The sequence below is a fragment of the Oryctolagus cuniculus genome, chromosome 18 (genome assembly GCF_051225735.1).
Source record: "Oryctolagus cuniculus isolate XC-2025 breed Fujian yellow rabbit chromosome 18, ASM5122573v1, whole genome shotgun sequence".
Taxonomy (NCBI): Eukaryota; Metazoa; Chordata; class Mammalia; order Lagomorpha; family Leporidae; genus Oryctolagus; species Oryctolagus cuniculus.
In genome coordinates, this window is record NC_142884.1 from 75,555,859 (window position 1) to 75,577,740 (window position 21,882).

Genomic DNA, 21,882 nt, shown 5'->3' on the forward strand with positions numbered 1-21,882 from the left:
GACTCGTGACCAGATAGGAACTCACACACATGTGTGCACACACATACACAGATACACACAGAAGCACACACAGACACACACACAACATACACAGACATACAGAGAAGCACACACAGACACACAGAAGCACACACAGACACACAACATACACAGATATACAGAGAAGCACACACAGACACAGAAGCACACACAGACACACACACAACATACACAGACATACAGAGAAGCACACACAGACACACAGAAGCACACACAGACACACACACAACATACACAGATATACAGAGAAGCACACACAGACACAGAAACACACACAGACACACACACAACATACACAGATATACAGAGAAGCACACACAGACACACAGAAGCACACACAGACACACACACAACATACACAGATATTCAGAGAAGCACACACAGACATACAGATGCACACACAGACACAGACACACACAGATATACACACAGATGCACACACAGAGATTGACACACACACACAGACACAGGCAGACATACACAGAGGCACACACTGCCCCCTGGGACCCCTGGCAGTGTCTGGAGACATCTTTGGCTGTCGCAGGTGGCTGGTGCTGCCGGCATCTCACAGGCGGGGGCTCGGGACGCAGGTCTGAGCTTCACAATGCACAGGGCAGCCCCCACCCTGCAGGGAATTATCCACCCGGAGCCTCCCCGCCCCGCCCTAGATCAGACTACAAGTGAGTCAGACATGGCCCCAGCTCTGAGTGGGTCTGTTCTCCAGGGAACTTCCTGTGGGCGGGAGTAGCACTGGCAGCAGACGAAGTCGCCGCAACCCAGAAAGAGCCCAGGGCCAGCACCCCTTCCCTTCCTCTTCCCCCTATTATCAGGTTCCCTGGAGGGAGCCTGCCGGCCCCTTTCACCGTGTGCGTGATAAGTGTGCGTTGCACTGCTTTTTAAGGGCTGGGCATTCGTCTAAGGACGTTACCAATGTTCTCACCCAGTCATCATGGTAATCCTATAAGGGCGGTCCAATTATTAGTTCCATGCTGCAGAGGAGAACATTGAGGCACAGAGAGGTGAAGTGACTTGCCAAAAGTCACACAGCCAACTCCATACAGCTTCCTGTGGCATTACACCTGAGTTATCTGCTCATGGGACTGGGGCCTCTCTCTCCCCTCACGATGGTTTCCCTTAGGTTACACTGCCTGGGGACCAGAGCACAGGGACCGGAGCTCAGAAGGAACAGAGGACGGCTTCCCTAATCCTCTCTGTCTCGTGGAGCCCAATTCCGAAGTCAGCGTTCCTCATCCGTCTCTCCTCCCCGTGGGAGTCGCGTGTTCCCCACAGCTCCGCGGCCTCCCCTGGGAGGAACATGTAGATGTGCCCGCGAGAATCCCAGCTGGGCCCCTGGGATCTGTGGGAAGCAGAAATCCACGGTGCAAACACAGACACTGGATTCAGAGCCGTGGCTTCCAGCTAAGACACTGGGGATTTAAATACGAATTAGAAGCTGAAAGTCAATTCCGTGTATGCATGTGTACAAATCCCTTGTAATGGAAGCAGAAGGTTTCTCTTGTCCGCATTTGTGCCGGGTGTTAGCTCTGAGAGCCTAACCAAGGGTGACGACTTCCCCACGGCGCGGGGAATTAGAGATACACTTTGTGTGCAGGGAGGGTGTGGGCTCTGCAGGTGCTGCCAGGTCCTGCGCTGACCTGAGCCGTGCCACGTGGAAAGTGGGGTGAAGGGGGCCCCTCACTGTGGCTTGGTCTGAGGTTTCTGAAAGAGATAAGACCCTCCTGGTAGCCTCTCCGTCCCAGTCCCCACGCCATTCTGCGAGGGAACGGAGAGGCTCCAAGAGCAGACTCACGCATTTGGAGGCCACGAGCCACACCACGGTCAACACGGAGTCGCCACCTGACCCAGCGACCCCGCTCCCAGGTGTGGATTCCACCCCAGAGATTGAAAACGTACATCCACGGAAAACTTGTGCGTGGAACCCACGCGGGTGTCCATCTGCCAACAAATGGGTAAACAGATGTGGTGTGTCCACCTAAGGCGAGGGAAGGCAGCACGGGTCCATGCTGGGTGTGGATGAGCCTGGCCAGTGTTGTGCCCGAGCCATTGGTGGGCAGAAGCACCGCGCGCTGACAAACGTCAGAGTCCTTCCACACCGGTGGTCGAGTGGGCGCCTGCCCTAAAGACCTCTTGACTCCAAAGCCCCAGGCAACAGGGCTTATAAAGGCAAAACCCCAAGGAGGGGCTGGGCACTGGTGTCAGTTACAACCTTGGCCGTGCCAGTTCCAGTCTTGCCACAGCAGGCGCCGACCTGAGTCACCTGTGGGACGCAGACGGATGACAGCCTCGGCGGTGCCCCGGCGCCGCCCGTCTGCCTGAAGCCTGAGCGGCCGTGCTGGGGATTTCGATGTCCTGCCAAGTGGGGTGCCGTGCGCTGCCGTCGTTAGCCTCAGAATGTGGTCTCACGGTGGGGGGGGGGTGCTTTCTCAAGATGGAGTCTCATCTGTCTAAAATGGAGCCCCTACTGTCAGGGTGTCACTTCACCAACACAGGGCTTAGATGCCCACACACGGTCATCTTCCCTTTACCCACAATCCCACTTTCTGCCCGAGAAGCAGGGGCCATGGAGAACAAGGCGTTTTGAGAAAAAGACCGCGTTTGCCACTGCACTGTTGTCCCTGCTGTGTTCCTGGCCAGCTGTTGTTGTTTGTCACTGTGCCTTATCTGTACGCCGAGCTGAATCTTCAGTGTGGCTCCATGTAGGACAGAACGTGGTGTCACCAGGTTCACTGCCAGCCACGTTGCCAGGCGCCCGCTGAGCGACCTGGAGGAGGTGGGCGCCGCCGTGTTGTGTGATCCCACTGCAGGAAATCTGCAGAGCAAGCGCGTGCAGAGGTGGAAAGTAGCCAGGTCCGCGCCAGGGGCCAGGAGCGAGTGGAGAACGGAGAGGCTGCTCCTGGGTCCAGCTTTGTGTTTTTTTTTTCGGGGGGGGGGGGGGCAGCTAAAAATATTCTACAACTGATTGCAGGTGCCCAACTCTGAATAAGCCTGAATCCACTTGGTTGCACACTTTAAATGGGTAACCAGTATAGCATGAGCATTATATATCGATGAATCTGTTACCAAAATAGTTAATAATAACAAACACACAGGCTCACCTGGAAAGACCACAGGCCACCACGCCTGCACTGGCTCCAGCTCTTCCTACGTTTGTGAGTGTGTCAGGGGAAGGATCTCTCCTGCCTTCTCCTGTGGGGGGATTGGTCTGATGTCAGGGTGCAGCGCATGGTTAGGGGAGCCCCGGAACTCAGCAAAGGGAGACCCAGGGGCTAGCAGGCTCAGCGGACCAGGGTGGGCAGCAGCAACCAGGCAAGGCAGCTGGGCGGAAGGGCAGGGTCAGTGGCCAAGCCAGGAAGGTGCGCAGGAGGTCAGGAGGAGGAGGCGAGAGGACCGAGGCCCCACAAGCTTCTCCCATCTGAGAGCCATCAAAGAAAACTGAAAAATGAAAATGAAAAATTTTTCAAGTCAGCTTTTATTCCTGCAAAACTGCTATGCCTGTGTCCCTGGCTCCGGGCAGGTACTCCAAATGGTTTCTTATCAAGCCCCTAACCTCGCTGGTCACCCCTCTGTGCACCGTGCCAGTAAGGCTCACGGAGGCTGCCACGTGAGCCGCCGAGGTGGCCCTGGACCATTTCCTGCCCACTCTGGGCTCCTGAGAGGAGAAAGAACAGCCCCAGGTGGCTCAAGGCTGGGGCTCCACATGCTGCCCACAGGGCCACACATTCTTAGTCTGCAGTGGGCAGTGCCGTACCAGCCCATCTGCTGCGTGGCTCAGGGCACACGCAGCCCTTGACCTCGGACATGACAGCAGCCATGGAGCTAGTGCTGCAGCCAGAAGAGAGGCAGGTGGGGCACAACGTGAGATCCTGTTCAGTTGAGAACCGTCTAGGGTGGATTCCCACTGCAGAGCGTATGGAGTGAGGACAGACGTAGCAAGTACGGTCAGCACATCTCCGGAATCTCCTGCGGCCATCATTCATGCCAGCCAGTCCCTCCAGCTCAGCCTTGGGCTCACTCACAGGTGCCCAGTTCTTCCAAGGAGCCTGGATCCGCACCAGGTCTTCCACCTGCACTCCCTCCGTCTGAGACAGCCTGTGGTGTGAGCCACGGTGGCCACAGATCCACACCGAGGTGGGCAAGGGTGCATTTGTTTGCACTTGGACTCTTTAGTGATGAGGGCAGGGATGCTGAGCAGAGCCCCGAGTGACGGGATGGCTCCAGCACATGAAGATCAGGGCGGTGTCAGGGAGAAGGGCAGAGGCAGAGCCCTCAAAGCCGAGAAACCGTCTGCCAAGGCAGAGCTGATGTGAAGTAGGAGAGAAGCTGGAGACGAGCAGGAATGGGCCGGTCACGGAGGGCTCTCGATTGGTATCAGCTGCTGTGGGAGCCATGCAGGGCTGCAAGCCGAGCGGGAAGGGCACAGCCCGTGCAGCGGGGACAGGTGATGCCTTGGGGCCAAGGTCCTGGAAGGAAGCCTGACTGCAGGGCAGGTGTTCAGTGGCTGAAGGAACGAATCCTGCTTAGCTTGGTCATAAGAGGGCTCCTGGCCGGCACTGTGCAGAGCAGAGGACGAGGTAGACGCCCATGTGTGAGAGGAGGAGGCAGCCTGGGGGGAGCTGCTTGGACAGCACCAGGCTGGCCCCCGTGGAAACTCGCAGACACAGCACACGTAGCGTCGGAGCTGCCTCTCAGCCACTGCACAGTGCATTAGCACAGACACCGTGTTCTGCAGCCACAACCAGTGCCCAGTTCTAGAACGCTCCTGCTGGAGGAGACACACTCATGTCCAGCACAATCTGATGTCCAGCCCCGGCGTCCGGAGCAGAGAGGACAGGCTTATTCGCTCCCTGCTTTATTTTGCTTCTCTCACCATCTATTCTGCGTTCCATCCATTCCCTAAGGTGCTGGATGTCAAACTGCTGTTCAGGACCAAATTTCTTTTTTTCCCTCCAAGAAAAAAATACTGGGCAGGAGCCCTAATATACAAAGCAGGTAAAACACAATTAGCAGCCTTCTTGTACAGCTTCATGCTTACCGTTGAGAGCAAGTGCTTGTTGGATTTGAACACAGGACACCTGCACCAACGTCTGGCCGTCCTTAGCTCCCAGGAACACAGTCTGAGAACCATCGCCCAAATGCGTTACGGCGATCCCTGCTAGCGGCACGCGTTCCCTTTCTCAGCAGGTCTGTGCCTGGCAGGTTTGAGGAGCAGCAGTGGGCAGGTGTTCAGAGGATGAGGACAGTCAGCAGAAGGCGGCTTGCAGATCCTCAGAGGGCCACAGCCTAGCCGGGCATCGTCCTCAGGGGCCCCGGGCTCAGTCCTTGCTCTGCCTGCAGCCACACGTGGGAGCACCTCGCAGGACGTGAGTGCACACAAAAGGCTGTGCTCTGGGAGGCGGGGGAGCAGTTCCCACCAGAGCAAGCCACGGGTACTGCCTCCCTCTCCTACCTGTGGCTCGCTCCCCCTGCACCTGTGCAGCCAAGGAGTTGGGGGATGATTGGTCCTTCCTCTCAGGGGACCCTCAGAGGCAGCCCTCCGCATACAGTGCTCTCTTCCAGCCCAGAGCCACCCTGGGTGCAGGGTTGCACCCAGAAGGGGACCCTGCATCAGTTCTCTGGGATTGAAACCTGGGAGGCCAGTACGTCTTGGAGAGGACATGGCCCGGGCGGCCAGTATGTCTTGCAGAGACTCTTCTGGCTGTGGCTTCTTGTTGAGTAGCTGTGCCTTCTGTTGAGAGGCCGTGCCTTGCTGCACTGTTTGCACACTCAAGTTCTGCTTTTCCCCACTGAGTATCGATGTGGGGGAAGCTCTGGTAATACATGGAGGGGTGGAATTGGCCCTTCTGTCACCTTCTTCGCCAGAGCCCACCGAACTCTCTCTGCATGACACAGATAGCACGGGGAGCCGATGACAAAGCATCGGCACAGAAGAGAAACACGGTGGTTGCCACAGAAGAGTTAACGTTGGCTGGGTCCTGAGTGGACTCTGGTCATCTTTCCTTAAAAAGAGCCCTTTCCTTTCAGAGGCGTGCCCTGAAGTGTTCCCAGACGCAGTGACAGGTCTGGGATTTACACCACTCAGTCTGGGGACGGAGCGATGGGGCGTGGTGGGTGTGAAAGGAGAGCCGGATGCCTGGCTGCGAGCAGGGGGGCCTCGCCCCCTCCTCTGCCTGCTTCAATCAATGTCGAAAATTTGCCACAACAAAAAGCAGAGGAGAGAACAGCTATGGAACCCGGACCACAGAAGGGCCGGAGCTTCCTGACCAGGGCAGCCAGCAGCTGCCAGCTGTTCTCCCAGGGCAGGTTTCACTGCAAACAGCGGAGCTCCCTCAAGGTGGCCGCAGCAGAACCAACTCCCCATGCACAGGGAGCACAGGAAGCGCGTGGGCATGGGAAGAGCAGGGCTGGGGAAGCAGTCAGGGCCCCAGGACACTTGCACGTCCGTCTTCTGCCTTCGAGTGTCATGGAGTCCCTCTTCTTGGTTTGCCTCTCAGTGTCTCCATTCGTTTGCTTTTTCACGCACAATGGATTTCTCTAATGATTCATCAGCACCCACCTGGCAGAAACTGGCCACCCCAGCTCCACTGCGCCCTGAGTTCAAACTCTTAAGAGAAACAATCTGATTATTCGCAGATCCGTCAGTGGGTTGGTTGACCCTGACGCTGGTGGTCGCCTCTGGTCCAGTCAAGGAAGCATCTCATGATGTGAGACAGCCTCCTCTCTGTGTGGACGGGGCTGGGTCCAGTCCTCTCACACATGTGCCTTACGAGGCACAGAGCCTGTATCTACTCAAAACCAGTGAGAGCTTTTAGGGTGGGCGCTGTGGCATAGCAGGTAAAGCCACCGCCTGCAACACTGGCATCCCACAGGGGCTCCAGTTCAAGTCCCTGCTGCTCCACTTCCAGTCCGGCACCCTGCTGATGCCCCTGAGAAAGCAGCAGAGGACAGCCCAAGTGCTTGGGCCCCTGCACCCACGTGGGAGACCCAGAAGGAGCTCTTGGCTCCTGGCTTCAGCCCAGCTGAGCCCTGGCTGTTGCAGTCATCTAGGGGAGCAAACCAGGAGATGGAAGACCTCTCTCTTTCTCTTTGTCTCTCCTTCTTTCTTTGTAATTCTGCCTTTCAAATAAATAAATATTTTTTAAGAAAGGACCTACAGAAAAGAAAGCTTCTCACCACGGAGAAATTCCGTCATCTCTGCCATCTGAACTGTTGCAGTTCCATTTGCTCCTTCACAGTACGCACACGGAAGAGTGAGTCCCCAGTCTCACAGCGACCCTCAGACACACGCACGCCGTCACCTTCCCCCATGGGATTTTATTTCCCCGGGAAAACACGACCCCAGAGTTTGATGTCTACTTAGGGTGCCCTGGGCTTCTGAAAGGTGTGGTGTGGGCTGTGCTGGCGCATCAGAGACATGACCCCCACGCCCCCGGTGCTCAGCACTGGGAGGGCCGTGCCCTGGGTGTTCCTGCTTGCAGGAGAAGGGACGTCTGGGCCACCTGCTCTCGGCTCACAGTCGCTGGAAGCTGGAGCTGCAGCCTCTGATATATTTCTTCATCGTGTGAAGCTCTGACACCAGTCCTCGTCCTGAAAGAACACAAGGAGTTTGTGAAACTTTAACCAGATGAGAGATGCTTAAAAGATGCTCACCAGGGGCCGGCGCTGTGGCGCAGTGGGTTGAAGCCCTGGCCTGCAGTGCTGGCTTCCCATATGGGCGCCGGTTTGAGTCCCGGCTGCTCCACTTTGGATCCAGCTCTCTGCTATGACCTGGGAAAGCAGTAGAAGATGGACCAGGTCCTTGGGCCCCTGCACCTGGCTCCTGACTTCGGATCAGCTCAGTTCTGGTCGTTGTGGTCATCTCTGGCTCTACCTCTCTCTGTAAAACTCTTTCAAATAAATAAAAATAAATCTTAAAAAAAAAAAAAAAGATGCTCACCAACGTCAGGGACGCAGTGATCCTGTGGGACTTTCAGTATCCTCCCACCTTGTTCCTGCCATCATTTCTGGGCCTGGCTGTGCCTGCCTACCAGGCCGCGGCTGAGGACAGGATCAGTAGGTTCTGGTCATCCTGTGGATTGGTCAATGGACAGACCGGGCTTCCCAGCCAAACAACTTCATAGTCCTTATGTGGCTCTTTTATTAATCACTGCTGAGACTTAAAGATTGTTTAAGATGCTGAGTGGACTTTACTTTAAATTCTGTATTCTTTTATTTTTTTAAGATTTATTTATTTGTAAGGCAGAGTTATCGACAGTGAGAGGGAGAGAGAGAGGTCTTCCATCCACTGGTTCACTCCCCATATGGCCGCAACAGCTGGAGCTGTACCAACCCGAATCAAGGAGCCAGAGGCTTCTTCCAGATGTCCCACATGGATGCAGGGAGCCATAGCAGAGAGCTGGATTGGAAGAGGGGCAGCCAGGAGTTGAACCAGCACCCATTTGGACGCCACGGGTAGAGGCTTAGCCCACCATGCCACAGAGCCAGCCCCTTGAATTCTGTCTTCTACACTTTCCAAAATGATTGGGCAAGAATATATTATGTGTACTTTATGTTCATAATTACATCTTCTGCTCTTGCGTTGTTTTGTTCTTTAAGTGATATGGCATTTAGCATTAATGCAAACCACACGTAAGCACTGCACGTAAGCTGAAGGAAAACGCTCTCCTCTGCTCTTCCACAGCCTTATCGCTTTAGTTTTCATGCCGTGTGTGTGATGTGAGGCAGGGATCGGGATTCACTGTTTTCCTTACGTGGATGTACAGCTGACCTGGCACCATTTATTTAATTGACCATTAACTAGAGACAAAATCATGTGCAAACATACAAGTGTCTACAGTCGGCCACAGGTGCATCCTTGGAGGTGTGGCAACAGAGGAGGAAATGGTTTCAGAAATGGTAGAAAACAAATTGCTTGGCTGTGCCATGGGCGTGAAACACAAGAAAGGGAGTGATGGGGGAGGGTGCTTTTCTCTCACTGCTGTGAACCGTGCGTCTGGCACAGTCCCTAGCATACAACAGGCAATTAATAAATACTGATTGAGCTGGATTCTTGCATCTTCCCATCCTGTGGCGAATCACAGACCCAGGTGGAAAGGAGCCAGGCCTAATGCAGCCTGTGTTCTGCACGTGGATCTGGAGGTTAGCATCCTTTGCCTTGGCAGTGAGAGGCAAGGTGGGGAGAGGCAAGGGTGTGGTTGCCAGGGAAATGCAACTCCTAGGAAAGAGCTTGTCCCACACCCAGCCAGGGAAATGCCATGTTTAGTCAAATAACTACGCAGTGAGACAGGCTGCCGCGAGGTCGGAAAAGGTCCCAGGGGTTTTCAACTATTCTCGGGCTTGTTAAGTAAGAGCTTCATATGTGGCAGACTGGAACCCATCACCGCAGTCCTTGCTAACACTGGCTCCTCGCATGCATTATCTCATTTGTATCAGTCACTGCCCCCACCCGTTAGACAGCTGCTAGAGGGGAGAAGCTGTATCCTTATGGAAACATGGCCCACAGGCAGGTTGGCAAGTGAAATCTCTGCTCTTCTCCCCACACCCCGTGATCCTCACGGACAGAAACTTGCTCCGGAAATCTTTCTCAGACCTCATCTTTCAGTTTTCCAAAACCAAGGCCCGGAGGGCCGCGTGCCAGCTCTTCAGGCTCAACACCAGCTCTCTGCGAAGCTTCCGTGCTGATGGCTCACGGGCCTGGACTCTGACTGGCGGCCTGCGAGCTTGTGTGCGTCCGGTGCTTTACGTCGTGTGCCTCGCTTCTCCCCGCCCCGCAGCTTTCTGTTACTTCCATCATCCTGATTGGCTGGGAAGAGCACCCGTCCTCGGCGTGGGTATTCGGTGCAGTTCAAGTCCGTCTGCTCCCTGGTGGTCACCTCTGTCCGGCAGCCCTGCCCTGAACGCCCGCCTGTCCTCGCCCCACCTTGTGAGAGAAAGGAGGGTGGAGGGCAGCAGTGGTGACTTCGGAAGGGAGGACTCTGGCTGCAGTAAGTCACCCCAGGCCAGCGGCCCACGCCACTGGGAAAAAACATTTCATGTCTGGGGTCTGATTTGCACACTGTGTAACAGAAAAGCAACATTATCTTTTTTTCCAATTAAAGGAAATAATGTTGTGATGGATAATTCCTCGTGCTCCGCTGTGGTAAATTAATGTCTATCTGTTGTTTTTAAATCACGAAGTGCACACTGCTATAGAAATGTAAAATGGCACTATTTCATTTTAATCTATTTAATTTTCCATTCTTGAATTACATAATGGGGTTAAAACATTGAATGGAATTAATAGAATGAGTGTTTAATTAAGCAATAATGAGTTTCCAAATGGATGCTTGAAGAAACTAGCTTTGTAGTTTACGCAAGAATCAGATAATGGGCCTAACAAAGACTATAATAATTGTGTTGAAGGTTTTTTTATATTTAAAGATTTTCAGCTTTTTTTAGTCTCTCAGAAGTAGATTGAAACATAACCCAGTTCCTTGATTAGACATCACTTGACTTTCAAAATAAATTCCAAATCCCTCTCCCTGGCCCCCGAGGCCGGCTCTGCCGAGCTCTCCAGTCGACATCACACAGCCTGCCTGGCCCTCCCCGCACTCCCGCCACGCCCGCCTCCCCGCCTCCCTTGGTTGCTCCACGCCTTCTCCCACCTTGCCACTGCTCCTGCTGTTCCACAGGCAAGAAGGGTTCTTTCCCACGCAGCTCACTAATCTGTCTTCTTTCGGTTCCCAGAGACATTTTCCCTGGGGACCCCCTGAAGCCTGGGTCAGGACCTGCCCTCTGCCAGAGCTACAAGTTCCCCAAGAACCGTGCGATTTCTTTCCTAGTAATTAACGCATTTCCATAATTAGGCGTTTATTTCCTGTCTGTCTTCTTCCAATGTGTGATCTTGCTGAGAAAACATACTGTGTCTATTTACTGCCACATCCCTGGATGAATGGATTATGGATGGATGAACGGATGGATGGATGCTGAGTGACGGATGGATGACTGATGGACAGATGGATGTGTGGATGGATGTGAGTGGCAGATGGATGGATGGATGGGTGGCTGGATGATGAATGGCACAGGGGTGGCTGGATGATGGATGATTGATGGATGACTGATGGATGGATGACTAATGGGCGGATGGTGTGTGAGTGGTTGGGTGACTGATAGACATGTGCATGGATGAATAATGAATGGCAGATGGATAGATAGATGGGTGGGTGGGTGGTTCTATGGATGAATGGGTGGTTAGAAGGAAGGAAGGACAGACGGATGGAATATGGATATACACATCAATGAATAATGAATGGCAGATGAAGAGATAGATGTATAGATGGATGGATGAGTGGCTGATGGATGGATGGTGGATGGGTGGGTAAATGAACAGATGATGAATGGATGATGGACGGATGGTTGATGGATGGATGGATGGATGGATGGATAAGAGTAAATCTGGCTGTGGACCTGGACCCATTTCTGCCTCTAAGAATACCTTAGGGCCACAGGAATTCTAGAATATTACCACTGTTCTATGGCACTTAGATTAATTTGCTTACACACTAAAAAGTTATTTAATGTATTTAGCGGGCATGGCAGACATAAAAGCCCCAGTGCTGTGGGAGAAGCTGTCCTGACTTGTCTCACCTCAGAACTGCCCAAGTATTAACTTAGGAATTCAGCTGTCCATGGGATTTCAGACCTGGTCTTGCGTTGAGCACTGTGCTGTGTTCTGGGGATCAGGCTAACTCGTCCTTCAGGTGACTGGCACAGTCCTCAGGTGCTAAAATTAGAGAACAAAAGAATGTTGAGGGTCAAGGAACTTTTAATTCTTTTCTTCACGTAATAGAAGCCCATGCAAGGCCAGCGCTGCAGCTCACTAGGCTAATCCTCTGTCTGCGGTGCCAGCACCCCAGGTTCTAGTCCCGGTTGGGGCACCAGATTCTGTCCCGGTTGCCCCTCTTCCAGGCCAGCTCTCTGCTGTGGACCGGGAGTGCAGTGGAAGATGGCCTGGGTCCTTGGGCCCTGCACCCGCATGGGAGACCAGGAGGAAGCACCTGGCTCCTGGCTTCAGATCGGCGCAGCGCGCCGGCCGTAGCAGCCACTTGGGGGGTGAACCAACAGAAAAGGAAGACCTTTCTCTCTGTCTCTCTCTCTGTCTAACTCTGCCTGTCCAAAAAAAAAAAAAAAAAAATGCAAATCTAGGTTGGGGGCGAGCCGTGAAGGCGAAGGAACCTAGCACACTTACATGGAGAAGCCGGTTCAGTTGCCCTGGAGCTCCGACACAGGAGAAACCAGCAAACCCTGCTCTCTTCGGGGCTCAGGCAAGAGGCAGATCAGGCGTCAGCCCCTGAGTCTCACTCCTGGGTGACACGGACCCCCTTCCTGTACTGTGCACCCCTCATTCACTCAGCATAACTCTGCTGAGCCCTGTGCACCTAGCCGAGCGCAGGGCACTGGAGAGAAAGCTGTGAGCGAGTCAGATGGGCACGGAGCCTCCAGCCACCCCCAGTGGTGATCTGATACAGTGACAGATGGCACCCATCTGCTTTGACACAGCAGCTTCTCACTTAGGTAATGAACGTGGTGCACGGAAACCTGACCTGGAAGTTCCTAGCACCTTCCTTGTTCTCACATGGGTGGCAGGGAACAGAGCACTTGGGTCATCTTCCACTACCTGCCCAGGCACCTTAGCAGGAAGGTGGGTTCTAAGTGGAGCAGCCAGGACTTGAGCTGGTGCTCTGATGCGGTATGCTGTCGCTGTAAGCAGTAGCTTCACCACCACACCGCACGCCGGCCCCAACATACTGTTTGTAAACACCCAGTGTCCACACAGGCTGTAAACCACTGGTCTCGTTCTGAGCTCCATACGTCTGTGAGTTTTGTGAGAGGAGGAAAAGCTGGCAGATAGGAGCTGTAAACCCGATTTACTCAAGACTCAGGAGCTGGGTCCAAGAACTGACCTCTGCAGCTGTGCCTGTGTGACAGCGGCCTCCATCTCCCGCTCCTCCCAGGTCGCTTCCACGCCGTGTGCGTGTTCCAGCGGCTGTCCCGCACCCTTACAGCAGCAAACAACTCACCCAGGCTTGCGGAGTGCAGCAGACAAATTAGTTCTCGTCTGGTCCCATCCCCCGCAAGGCATCAAGATTAAAGCTTTGATTAATGATTTGCAAGTCAATTAATCAACAGCTGCTCCTGAAACTTCATTTCTCAAATTACTTCTCTTTGAATCCAAGGGCTTTGTGACATCATCTGACTGTCTCTAGACTCGCTTGCCCACTAATTGAAATTCCAAGGTACTTCTTCATCGTGTCAGCTTATGGGTATTATTTGTTCGTAAAATATTTGCCAACAGATTACTGCTCACCTGTAGCACGTCAGAGGGAAGCACGGAAACAATACCTCATGCTTCCAGCTCAAAGGAGTGTGCTAATGGCAGCTCATGAAATTATCGATGGGAAGCCTAATTTTTCATTTATTGATTGCTTCCCACCACGCCTACCTGCAACAAGTATTTGAGACGTATTGCAATCAACACAGAGTACAACAAGGCTCCAGACCACTGATTTGTGTGTTTCCTAATCAAATGGCTGTTCAGCCGTGCCAGTTACGGTGCAGGGGTGGGGACGGTGACACCGACGGTCTTTAGAGAAAGTGGGCTCCCGGGTCAGACTCTGCGCCTCGAGTCCCACGGCTCTGTGTCTCTGGTCATCCTGCTACAGACAAAGGAGCACCAGGGCTCAGAGGCCACAGGCACTAGCTTCCCGTTCAGTGACGGCTCAGCACGCGTGCTCCCGGTACCCAGACTGCTCCACTCCACGCGGTGACTCGGGGCTCCACGCTCCTTCCTTCTCGTGGTCTTACAGCTGGCTGTGTTCAGGAAGGTGCAGGGACAAAGAGCGTCAGGGAAGCACAGCTGGGCCTCTTGCCCCAGCACAGCCCAGCCTCACTTCTGCCCACCCACAGTCTGGAAGAAAGATGCCAGTCTCACGGCCTCACCTACGCTCCGGGCAAGCCGAGAGGCAGAGCATGGCCTCTCTCGGGTCAGAATCTTTCTGCTTTATTATTCATGATTGCCCGATGCCAAGCATACAGTAAGAGCACCATAGATGCTGTCTACTACGTTTTTGTATTTTTTGGTGACGGTCGCCATTGCTTTGTTTGCAGTTTCAAGCCACGGTGGAGGAAGGAGCCGTGGGGGTCATCGTCAATCTGACCGTTGAGGACAAGGACGACCCGGCCACAGGCGCGTGGAGGGCTGCCTACACCATCATCAACGGGAACCCGGGGCAGAGCTTCGAGATCCACACCAACCCCCAGACCAACGAGGGGATGCTTTCTGTCGTGAAGGTAAGGGGGGGCCCCTCTCGTCTCGCCTCACTGTTGAGGGGTCGTGGGGAGCTCAGTCAGTCACTGAGCTGAGAAGGTCATGGATACGTTCTCCTGCCTCTTACCCCTGGGAGTTAGCAAGGATAAAGACTCACAGCTTAAGGGCTCATTGTAACCTCGGCCGTAAGCAGAGCCGTTTTTCAAGGGTGACGCTCAGAGAGCCAGACCCAGAGTCTCCAGGAAATCCCCCACACACTTGACAATGATGGACCCAGGTGTGCAGAGACGGGCACGGGAAGGCCTCTGAGATCCCTGCTCCACGTGTGGGCACTTCCTTTGTCTTAGCAGAGTCCCGGATACTCCCCTTTGCCGTGTGACTGCCGTGAGCCTCGCTGGCCGCACACGGAACAGGCGGAAATTGATCACAGATGTGACGCCCTGGTGTTACCTCGTTAGGGGACAGGAGGCCCTGGCTTCAGCTCCTTTGTCCACGTGGTGTCGTGAACTCAACCACAGAACCCAATCTGAGCACCCTGGCAAGGGATGTACTCAGTGGCCGAAAGGCGGGGCCTGGCTCAGAGGTGCCCTGCTGGGGGCTGAGGAGTGAGAGCCACAGGACGTGCAGGGAGGAATTCTCGGATTGGGGGAGCTGCCTTCCTTTGGTCCTTCCGTGGCCCGTGAACCGTGGTCTCTTCAACCGTCGTCCTGTGGCCATGGCACCCATGGGAGTGACGTGTATCCTGGAGAGGAGATGAGGAGGAGCCGTGAGGCCTGCAGAAGTCACGGGGCAGCCTGCTAGGGTCTCACAGTTCAGACCCGTGGCCAGGGCAGGTGTGCCAGGAAGTCACTGTTTTCTCAGAGAAAGCGCATCAGGGTGGGGATAGAAGTTTAACCCCGCAGGGTCCTAGCTCCCTGCTGCGGGGACCCCCCCCCGCACCCCTCCCTGCACCACCCCTTCTGTGCCTCCCCCCACACCTGATGTTACACATTGCTGACCCAGCCTTTAGGGAACAGGCTGCCCTCTCCAGAGGCTGAAGCCATCACCCCCCTGAGCCGGCACACTGCTGCCCACTCCCAAGACCCCTGGCCACGCTTTCTGTGCCTCAGTTTCCCCATCTGCAAAGTGGGCGTGGATATGTAACTTCCTCATCAGGGTATCGCAGTCTGTGCAGGCTGTCGCAATGAGCGACACGCGGGGCGTTCCGGGAAGCACAGGAGTTGATTTCCCACCGTTCTGCAGGTGGGGGTCCCCGAGCAGGGCAGCCGCTGTGCGGTTTCTGGGGAGAACGTGGGTGCTGCCTTTGAGCTACATCCTCACGTGGCGGAAGGGGCAGGCCGCTCTCTGGAGCCGGCTTCCTCCAGTGACCCCACTGGTGCCCGCTGTGCCCTGGAGCCCGCCAGGCTCCAGGGCTGGGCCACCCCAGCCTGTGTCAGGCTACTGTGATGAGTCAGCACAAATTTAGGGGCTGACAGACAGCAAGGATTTATTACCTGAAAATTCTGAAGATCGGAAGTGCAACGCGCAGCTTGCTGGGTTGAAGAGGGGGTGTGGGCGGGGCTGGTTCCTTCCAGAAGTTGAAGAGGGGATTCACTTCCCTGCCTTTCCCAGACTCCCCCACGACTGGGCTCATGGCCCCGCCTCCATCCCTGAAGCCAGCTCCCAAGTCTGGCCCGCCCCTCCTGTGGATGACCCAGGTGACAGCCCCGTTGCACAACTACCAGGTCCTTTGTGCCCCCTGGGGTCGCACACCACAGGCTGCAGGGGTTAGGATGTGAACACACCAGTGGGGGCAGGGAAGGGGGCGTCCATCCTACCACAGGGTCGTGCCAACAGCTGCAGCAGCAAAGGCAAACCCAAAGCATGGGAGACAGCAGGTCTCTGGGAACGCACGTAAAACACTCGTGTGCAGGAGTGAAGTGTCTAATGCCTCCTCTTCCTTCTCTCCTGGGTCTGCTCCACCATGTCCTGCTCAGCCCACCTCTTGACCAGACAAGCCTCCACCAGGGCTCAAACTCAGCTCCATGTTGAGGGCTTTGCTGAGCTAAGATACTCAAGAAAACTTCATGCTGCTGCCTTCTTTGCTGTGGTAGAAAATTCTCTTGAATTAGACTCGGAGCTTCACTGCCATAGCAGTGTGTTTTGTTAACCTTGATTCCAGGAAGATGCTGCACTCCCGGGAGCCAGCATAAAATAGAAGGTGTCCTTGGTGCCTCCCCGATGTGTCCAGGTCCGGCCTGGGGTCAGCTTGGTTCTCAGGAGACCAGGCACTCTGTCTCAGCCCCGGGCACAGGACAGACCTCAGGGTCGTCACAAGCCAGTCAGCTACAGCTTCCAGGCCCCATCAGTAGCCTATCTGGGTGATTACCTGTGCCTTCCTAGCATGGCAGTATCCTGGCTGTTGTTTAAAATTCATGTTACCAGGTGCCGGTGCTATGGCGTAGCGGGTAAAGCAGCCACCTGCAGTGCTGGCATCTGATATGGGTGCCAGTTCAAGTCCTGGATGCTTCATTTCTGCTCCAGCTCTCTGCTATGGCCTGGGAAAGCCATGGAAGATGGCCCAAATCCTTGGGCCCTTGCACCCATGGGGGAGTCCTGGAAGAAGCTCCTGGCTCCTGGCTTCGGATTGGCACAGCTCCGGCCATTGTGGCCAATCAGGGAGTGAATCAGCAGATAGAAGACTCTCTCCCTCTCTCTCTCCCTCTCTCTCTCCCTCTCTTTCTCTGCCTCTCCTTCTCTGTGTAACTCAGACTTTCAAATAAATCATCTTTTTTAAAAAAATAAATAAATAAATAAATAAAATTCACATTACCAAGGCTGTAACCTCTGGGCAGCCCTTGGGCCTGGCAGAGATCCATTGCCAGAGTCCACAGAGAAAGAGGGAGGCTGGATAAGGCGTCCCCGTGTCACAGGGACAGGAGCATGAGGGGACAGTGCGTCCTCTAGGTGCCCAGAGGCTTGCCTCCTTTTGTTTTCTTTTTTTAAAGATTTATTTATTTATTTGAAAGTCAGAATTACAGAGAGAGAGGAAGAGACAGAGAAAGAATGAGATCTTCCATCCACTGGTTCACTCCCCAGATGGCTGCAACGGCTGGCGCTGGGCCAGACCAAAGCCAGGAGCCAGGAGCTTCTTCCGAGTCTCCCATGCAGGTGCAGGGGCCCAAGCACCTGGGCCGTCTTCTGCTGCTTTCCCAGGCACATTAGCAGGGAGCTGGATCAGAAGTGGAAGGCCGGCGCCGTGGCTCAATAGGCTAATCCTCCACCTTGCGGCGCCGGCACACCGGGTTCTAGTCCCGGTCGGGGCGCCGGATTCTGTCCCGGTTGCCCCTCTTCCAGGCCAGCTCTCTGCTGTGGCCCGGGAGTGCAGTGGAGGATGGCCCAGGTGCTTGGGCCCTGCACCCCATGGGAGACCAGGAAAAGCACCTGGATCCTGGCTCCTGCCATCGGATCAGCGCGGTGCGCCGGCTGCAGCGGCGGCCATTGGAGGGTGAACCAACGGCAAAGGAAGACCTTTCTCTCTCTGTCTCTCTCTCTCACTGTCCACTCTGCCTGTCAAAAATAAAAAAAATAAAATAAATAAATTAAAAAAAAAAAAAAGAAGTGGAGCAGCTGGGACTCAAACTGGTGCCCAGATGGAACGCCAGCGTGGCAGGCTGCAGCCTTACCCACTGTGCCACAGCACCGGCCCCCTTGCCTCTGTTAACTCTTAAAATCCTATTCCTAAACCTGCTGAGATTATTCTAGAGAAAAAGAGGAAGTCCAGGGACAGAGAGACACATTTCCTGTGGATGTGGATGTGTTCTGTGTACATGTGTAGGTGTGTGTATGTATGCACAAGTATGTATTTGTATGTATATATGTGTTGTGTGTACATGTGTATGTGAATATCTGTATGTACCTGCATGTTTCCATGTGTATATGTGTTGGATTGTGTATGTGCACGTGTGAATGTGTGTGCACATGTGTATGTTGTGTGTATGTATACATAAGTATGTGTATGTATATGTGTTGTGTGTATGTGCATGTCTGTGTACATATTTGTATGTGTATATATGTTGTGTGTGCACACATGTGTAAGATTTGCCTGTAGGGGTATATGTGCTTGGTGTATGTGTGTGCTTGCATGTATGCATTATGCACATGTTTATGTGTTGTGTGTATATGTGTACTTGTGTGTATGTGTGGGTGGTGTGTGTATGCATGTATTTGTATCTTGTGTATGTGTGCACATATGTACGTATGTGTGTATATGCATGTGTGTATGTGCCATGTGTATGTGTATACATGTATGTGTATGTGTGATTTACACATGTATTTATGTGTGTGCGTGCATGTTTGCATATGTGTGTGTTGCACATGAGTGCACCTTCCCAGGTGTGGCATGCTGGCACTGGACACACATAGCTGTGATGGGTAGAAAGAGAGATGTACTTTGCCCAAGTCCTCAGACTCAGCCCTGGATCCCTCTTCCGCCCTGGGCCGTCCTTGGCTCCCTCACACTGGGTCGGCTGCTGTTGCTTTGAGCTGAGCGCCAGTCGCACCCTGGCCCAGGTCCGTCTGTCGTCCTAGGGCCTGTCACCCAGGCCTGAGGAGGTGCTGTCTTTTCCAGTAGACACTGGGGAAGCCACTGTTGAAGCAAGGGTGGGCCCTGCCTCACCTGGGGCCTCCAGGCACATCCCTGGCGACAGGGGCGCCCCTGGGAAGGGTCACTGGGGGTGCTGTGTGGCTCCCAGGGAGCAGCAGGGTCACTGTGGGACTCGGCTCACCGTGGGGACCTCCTGACATGCAGCAGGGGGCTGGGGGGGGAGTCCCATCAGTCTCCTTTGCGAGATCACGGGGGCAGGCCAGTCCTCCACCGGACTGGGTGCCCCCAGCACATCCACATGTCTGGCGTCACCCAAGCCACACGTTTTTGGACGCCCCCCCGGAGGGGAGCACCCAGGGCCGCCACTCGGAGCATCGTGGACTCTCAGGCCCTTCGGGGGGCGTCCACCCCACCAGCAGCTGCGCAGGCGCTGGGCAATGCGGCCTCTCGCAAGATGAAGAGACGCGGAATCCTCGCGAGCGAAACCTCGGAGCCTGCGCGCGCAGAGGCGGGGATTCCACACTGGGGAGCGAGAGAAGCTCCAGCTTCAGGGTCCGCAGGTGTCCGGAGCTGTGGGGTCACGGGTCCCAGGCATGGGGGCTTTCCGTGTCCGCGTGGCCGGTGAGCTGCGTGCCCAGGGGGAGCTGGGGGAGGCACGCGCATCGCCGATAGTGCGTGCGCACGTACTTCCCAGCGGCAGTGTCCACACCTGAGTTTCTATCTGCGTGTTTCACCCTCGTAAAGAGAGTGCCGTGTTGCCTAAGGCTCAGCGGGCAAAACCCAGCGCGCCTCGGGGTGCCCGCCGCGCCTCGGGGGCTCTGTGCGCACCTCTGCCTGTGCAGCCTGCACGCCCCCCGACATGCCCCCGTCCGTCTGCTTTGCAGCCCCTGGACTACGAGATTTCGGCCTTTCACACCCTGCTGATCAAAGTGGAGAACGAGGACCCGCTGGTTCCCGACGTGTCCTACGGCCCCAGCTCCACCGCCACCGTCCACATCACGGTGCTGGACGTCAATGAGGGCCCAGTCTTCTACCCAGACCCCATGATGGTGACGCGGCGCGAGAACATCTCCGTGGGCAGTGTCCTACTCACAGTCAACGCCACGGACCCCGACTCCCTGCAGCACCAGACCATCAGGTGGGTGAGCGGCCACGCGTGGGGGCTCAACTCCATGAAATTAAACTTGTAAGGGGACTGGGTGGGGGCAAGGAGAGCGTCATGTGACTGGGGCAGCTGGCAGGGGAGTGGCTTCAGGGCTGTGTTCCCAAGTGACCAGCCGGGTGTGCTGGGGCCCAGCTGGGTCCCTGGAGAGGAGACCACGTGAGGCCTCCTGTCTCAGAAGCTTGACCCCAGCGGTGTGAGAAGGGTGTTGGCGAATCCATGTACACACGAGAGTACTGCAGGTTCAGAGAGGTTCGGCACTTGCTCAAGGCCGCCCAGCATGGCAGCAGCGGAGGCAGGATGATCTGCCATGCCCACGGCCGTCCCGTGTGCTGGATGGACCCTGGCTGACCTGAGCAGCCAGACGAGGAAAGAGAGGGACACGCCGGCTCCGGGCAGAGGGCCGCAGGGGCTGGGCTCTGCGGGACGGAGCGGCAGGCAGGGAGTAGCCTTGAGCAACGTCGTCTCCACTTCCTCAATGCCCAGTGCCGCTCTGTAGCTGTTTCCGTACTGATTTGTCATCCAACATCCATCCTGCGGTGCCTCCGAGGCCGCAGGCTGCTGTCTGCGTGCAGGTCCAGGGCCCGCTCGTCCCTGCAGGAGGCAGGTCTTTCTCTCCGGAAATGTGATCTTCCTCCCATTCGAAGCACAAATCGTCAGGTGTTAGACACGCCCACTACAAACAGGTGCCGTCTTTTCCTGACTGGCAGCGCGGGAAACGCACCACGGCTGCCCGCTCGGGCCCTTGGCCACGGAGCTGGCTCCCAGGGAGGAAGCCAACGCCGTTTTCTGGGTTTGCTTTCGCCGTGAGACTTTTTGAGCTGCTAGACAGAGGCGCGGAGTGGGACCCAAACCCACCAGCGGGGGCCCTGACATAGCCGTTCTCTCTCCCCTGGGCTCCCGCTCTGGTCCCTGCCCACCAGCTGGCAAACGAAACGCGCGCTTCCAACATCAAAGGGGAATCTACATGGGGAGACCTGTAGCTCAGCTGATGAGCTGGTGGCTGGGCGTGTCAGGCTGTCTTCAGGGGCGCTTAGCTGTCGCCTCGTGTTTGCGCCGTCGGACGTGGAGGCCGGCCAGGCTGGAGGGAAATGAAAGGAATTAAAACGGGGCCTCTGTGCTGGCTGTCACAGCCTGGGGAGCTGCTGGGCCTGAAAGCGTTAAGGTGACACGTGGGGAGCTGAAGGGGGCGGGGTGTCTGTTCCTGATTAAACCCAGCTCTGGGTGATTTGGCGGGGAGATTTGCTGGAAGGTTCCATGTATATTTAACAGGGTGGAAAACCATCCTGAGGTAGCACGGGAGCCGAGACGTCCCTGAGCGCTAGGGGACAGGAGCGACGGGCGGCCAGTTCAGGGTCTTTGGGTGGCCCGACCCTCTGTTCACACTCCTGCACCTGCTGGAGGTGAGTCCCTGCCCAGGCTGCTCCCCAGCAGGACAGTGAGGGGGGACCCCACCTGGCCAACAGGACAGGACCCCGGGAAGCAGCCCCTGCAAACTGAGAGGAGGGCAGAACCCTACCTGAGGAGCAGGGGCATCAGGACAAGGCTGCCGCGGCGTCGAGGGAGGTGAAGGCCAGGGCTGGAGCCACCGAGAATGAGGGTCCAGTGCCTGGAACGGGGGGCCTGGGCTGGCTGTTCTGTGCCAGGCCCCACCCAGCATCCACCGTGAGCAGGAGGAGGGCCGGAGGCAGCAGCCCGTGAGACTCGTGGGCACCGGCGATGGGAGACACCCCACAGAGCCTCGAGCTTCCCTGGCAGGGCCGGCGACCTCGG

General features: G+C 55.6%; 1 protein-coding gene across 2 annotated transcripts in view; it reads left to right on the plus strand.

Moving 5' to 3' along the window:
- CDH13 (cadherin 13) overlaps positions 1–21,882 on the plus strand; it is a 1,120,403-nt gene that overhangs the window by 1,026,926 nt on the left and 71,595 nt on the right. For both annotated transcript variants that reach the window (XM_051847323.3, XM_051847322.3), the window contains exons 9-10: positions 14,203–14,385; positions 19,832–20,085. In XM_051847323.3, coding sequence (XP_051703283.1) covers positions 14,203–14,385; positions 19,832–20,085 — 437 coding nt within the window. The remainder of the gene's footprint in view (positions 1–14,202; positions 14,386–19,831; positions 20,086–21,882) is intronic.